The following is a 4,960-nucleotide window of genomic DNA, read 5'->3' as shown; positions in this document are numbered from 1 at the left end:
GGATGGACAAGGGAGTTGGGTAGGTGGGGGGTAGATGGGGGGGGGGTAGATGGGGTGTGGATGTATTGGTGGTAGAGGGGTAGGGGATGAATGAGTAGGGGAGTGGATGGGCACATGGATGAGTGATGAATGGATGGTTGGGGGGGGGTGAGTGGGTGGATATGCCCAGATGGGGGTAATGGATGGATGACCGGGTTGGGTAGGTGGGGGATGGATGGCTGGGTGGAGGGATGATGGGATTCTGGTGTTGCCTATCACTAACCCTTTGACCTTGAGCATATCACACCTTTGACTTTGGGGATGATATTCCCTCCTTGCCATGTTCTTGTGAGGAATGAATCCACGAAAGCGTGGAACCTGAGGCAAGGATGGGCCTGGCCGAGAACCAGGCCACCTCTCTGACCAGCATCCCCCAAAATGGGCTCACGTAAGAGTAATAAGCAGCTTCCCAAAGGACCTGTGTCAGAACAGCTTTATGGGTGCTCCCGAGCAGGAGCAGAACAAAGGGCGAAGAAAGCTGGTGGTCTTGGCAGCTAACTTTCCCTCCTGCCTTCGCCTCCAGGGCAGAAAGAGTCCCCCCTCAGTCCCGCTGCTCCAGCTATGAAACCGGCTCCGAAGGCCAAGTCGGGGCCGCCCCGCCTCACCATCCCCATCCTCCAGGCCTGGGCTCCCCAAACCTCCCGGAGCTGCTGATGCTGTGGCCACGGCATGCGTGGACCATCTACCAAGGCTCAGGAGTGTGGGGCTGCCATTGCCCGAAGTCCAGGAGAAACGAGCGAGGCTGGTCACCAGAATAGAGGTGGACAGGGGCGGGGCCCAGCTTTTCTTACATGACATTACCACCTCCCCTCCAAAAAGCCACATGGTCATCGTTCCTTCTGTGGACAAGGACCGTGAGACAGAGCCCCGTGGCTGATGTGTGCTGGCTGGGGAGCCGAGAGGCAGGTCGGGTGGCATCAGAGCCCCTGTAGCTGTGGCCGTCGCATGAGACAGGGACCTCCCACCAACCAGCCAACTAGCTCTGTCCCTGCATTCTGATGGTGAGCAAACAGAGTCCCTCATGCTGAGACACTCGGTCTGACCTCCCTCACGGCCACAGTGATGGTGAGCGGGACCGGGCCTTCCCTGCTACGTCTTCACAGAGGGAATGAGAACCTTGTCTGGGGAACAGAAGGCAGTTCTTGCTTCCTCCCCCAAACAGCCCCCAAATGCCCTAAACTGAGACCCTTGTGGGCAGGGGGCACTGTGGCTTGCCCCTAGGACGAGTAGCCCCCTCTTGCAAGCTCCTGCTAGAACGGGGCACGGAAAAGCTCATATAAGCCTCCTCCGCTCTGAGTGACAGGGTCCACAGTTTGTCTCCAAAATCTCCAAGTCAACAAGGACAGGGAGGTGATGTGCTTCCATGTAAGGCCATGCCTTGCGCTTTGCTCCGGGCCCTGGGTTGGGGAGGCCAGGGGAGGGTCAGGAGAGTGGACGCTGGGTCCCAGGTGTGGCCCGCCTGCATGACCACAGGCTGGCTCCTCTCCATCCCTCTGAGCCCCTGCATGATCTGGGCCTCTGTTATCCCCTGAGCCCATCGGCCACCACTCTCCCTCTGTCTCCCTCACCCCTGCTCTAGCCAAATTCGTCTCTGTGCTATTCCTGCAATACCTGCATGCCTCTCACCTCAGGACCTTTGCACGGGCTGTTCCTGCTGCCTGAAACTTGCCAATCAAAGAGTTCTGCCAGCAAAGCAGGTAGGACAGAGGAGCAGCCCCATCGCTGCCCATGTCCAGCTGGGTGATCCTGGATGGGCCCTTCACTTCCCGATGCCACGGACCCCTCCTCTGCAAAGCAGGATCTACCAGGAGGGGCTGACATGAGCAAGAAGCCCACCCGTGGAGCCAGCACAGGGCGAGGACAGAGAAGGCTGTTGGGAACACTTACTTATTTAAAGAAAGAAGATGGTTGTGACGTGACAATAATTCTCAACCCTTCCGTTTCAAAAGCTCCCCCTTTTCTATTGATATGCATTCTTATTAGGTCAGAAATCAGGCTTTATTAATATTTCATACAGAAACTGCCAAGAGTACCTGGAGAAGGAAATGATTAAATAATAGAGAAATAGTAGAAATACATAGCTCTCTAGATTTAAAGAAAAATGGAAACTCTCAGATGGCCAAGGCCCGCAGCACACCAGAGTTTGGAAAGAACCCATACCTCAGGTTGTCACCATGTTTCTGTCCACGGTCATCTTTGCCAAGAGCAAGTCAAAAACCATTCTGGTGAAAATGCTGAGCCAAGCTGGGACAGGTTACTCCTTCAACACTAAAAGAAGCCGACTACGGGAGAAACTGACTCTCTTGCATTATGATCCAATTGTGAAAACAAAAGTCCTCTTTGTGGAACAGAAGAAAATACGTTCCCTCTAAACAATGGGTTGAAAACGAATTTGATTGATAAATGAGAATACTGAGGGTGGGATACTGATTCAGAAATTCTGCAGCATGTAAAAAAAGAAGAGGAAATGGCACGGAATCACTGCCTCCTGTGATTTGAAGGCCATTGTGAAGAAAAAGAATGTACTGAAAGAAAGTTCTTCATTTTAGGACATATATCATTGCATCACATTTATTTATCTTTCTGGATATTTTTATAGCCCTTAATAAAAAATATTAAAATAAAAAAAAAGAACCCATACCTCAATGTGTTATAGTGAAGTTCAAGAGTGTCAGAGACAGCAAGGTCTAAGGGAGAGAGAGAACCGACCCCATGACGAGGGACCAGACTCAGATCGACACCACGCTTTCCAAGGGACTGAGCGTGTTGAGAACTGACATGAGTTTTGAAGTTTTCACAACTGCGCCTGGAACCTGGAGCTTTACATCTGGCCAGGTGGCAACTGAGTATGAGGGGGTGACCAGGACATTCTCACACAGGAGGCCACACGAAGACCCACCCATGGGCAGCAGTCTCGGAGAAAAGACTCAGAGCAGCCACGGAGAGGCCCCAAGACTCACACGATCAAGCGGTGGTCAGATTCCCAAGTGAAGACTGTTGCCTCCACCCCCAAATCAGTTAATACCAAGAAAGGAGACAGGGGAGGCATGCCCCTAATGGCACGATGGTGGGTATGCGGGGGGGGGGGGGGACACATCGGGGACATGAGGTCACAGTAAAGGTCATGTCTTGACAGAGAGGCATATGGATCACAATTTTCTTTGTAAAAAAGAAAGCATTCACAGAGAAACACAGCAAAAAGCAGGAGACACGCTGAAACCATAAACTTCTCAATAAAAAGACAGAGACTGTTCGTTGGATAAAACTCAAAATCCAGCTGTAAGCTTTTTACAAGAAAGACAACTGAGCCATAAATCAGGGTAATGAAGGGGAGGAGGGGGTATATCTGAAATTTGTTGAAGCTGGATGTAGGTCCATGGGAGTTCATTACGCTACTCTGCCTACTTGTGCAAATGTCTGCATCTTTTTTCTTTATAAAATACTTTTAAAAAGAGTATTTTTTTAAAGATTATTTATTTATTTGACAGAGAGATAGAGAACACAAGTAGGCAGAGAGGCAGGCAGAGGGAGAGGGAGAAGCAGGCTCTCTGCTGAGCAGGGAGCCAGACGCGGGGCTCGATCCCAAGACCCCAGGATCATGACCTGAGCCTAAGGCAGCCGCTTAACCGACTGAGCCACCCAGTGCCCCTAAAAGAGTATTTTTAAAAAAAGATTTATTTATTCATTTTAGAGAGAGGGAGAGCAACAAGCGCTGGGGAAAGGGGAAGGAGCAGAGGGAGAGGGGGAGAATGTCCCAAGCAGACCGTGCAGAGCGTGGAGCCCGATGTGGGGCCCAACGCAGGGCTTGATCTCATGACCCTGAGATCATGACTTGAGCTGAAACCAAGAGTCGGATGCTTAATGCACTGCGCCACCCAGGCTCCCCTAAAAGAATGTTTTTAACTAAGATTTCTCTCTTCTCCAAAAGTCCAAGACAGCTGTGAATTGCTAATTTTTACACTGTACCCATCACTCGAACTTTCAAAAATGGCTAAATAGAAACGAGCTTATAGGAACAGCTTTTATTGCGTAGAGATACAAGCATGCCCAATACCTCTGGAAATGCCCCAAACTTATCTCGAGAAAGATCACTGTAAATTGTCAGGGGTGAAAAAAGAATTGTGTGTTTGAATCGACCTTTCAAAATTAAACACAAATACATACAGAGACTCAAATATCATACCTATAGGCCTATTTCTACATGTGTACCCTCACAACGCTCCCCAAAATCTTAATCTTGAGGCCATCAACAAGAATGCTAATAATGGTTGCCTCTGGATGCTGAACTCACACAAGGCTCCTTTTTATGCTTTTCCTTTCCCTCCGAAAAGATCATGTGTCCCGAGCTGCATGTACAAAGTCATCTTTATTTTATTTTATTTTTTTTAAAGATTTTATTTATTTATTTATTAGAGAGCGAGCGAGAGAGAAACAGCATGAGAGAGGAGAGGGTCAGAGGGAGAAGCAGGCTCCCCGATGAGCCGGGAGCCCGATGTGGGACTCGATCCCAGGACCCTGGGATCATGACCTGAGCCGAAGGCAGTCGCTTAACCAACTGAGCCACCCAGGCGCCTGAAAGTCATCTTTATTAATCAGAGTCCTAGGCCATGGCCAGGGGAGCCTGTGATGGCTGCAGATAGGGGGCATTCCTAGCCGAAAGGAAAGAAACCCAAGCGCTGGGTCAGCCTGGCAGGCTGATCCCTTGGCAAGCCTTATTTTCATCGGTTTTGGAAACAGCAAACATCATTGGTGGAGCCGATTAGGACAACCGCCGGGGACCCAAGAAGAGGACCATGAGTCCACGCCCACCAGGCGGGCAGGGGTGGGGCTCTGCTCCCATCCGCCCCCCCTTCCGTCCGCTGAGGGCATTCTGGAGGGACACCGCCCCCGAGAATTTTCAATATTCGCTGAGCTGTCCCAT

General features: G+C 50.6%; 1 protein-coding gene across 1 annotated transcript; it reads left to right on the top strand.

Annotated features, from left to right (window-relative positions):
- The first annotated feature begins 2,213 nt into the window (after positions 1 to 2,213).
- Positions 2,214 to 2,411, top strand: LOC110590978 (39S ribosomal protein L33, mitochondrial-like). The gene has a single exon (XM_044917074.1). It carries the CDS (start codon positions 2,214 to 2,216, stop codon positions 2,409 to 2,411), a length of 198 nt encoding a protein of 65 aa, XP_044773009.1.
- Positions 2,412 to 4,960: the final 2,549 nt, after the last annotated feature.

Source organism: Neomonachus schauinslandi, chromosome 7, assembly GCF_002201575.2.
Source record: "Neomonachus schauinslandi chromosome 7, ASM220157v2, whole genome shotgun sequence".
Taxonomy (NCBI): domain Eukaryota; kingdom Metazoa; phylum Chordata; class Mammalia; order Carnivora; family Phocidae; genus Neomonachus; species Neomonachus schauinslandi.
The sequence above is the reverse complement of the archived record's forward strand: the minus strand, read 5'-3'. Positions and strand labels throughout refer to the sequence as shown.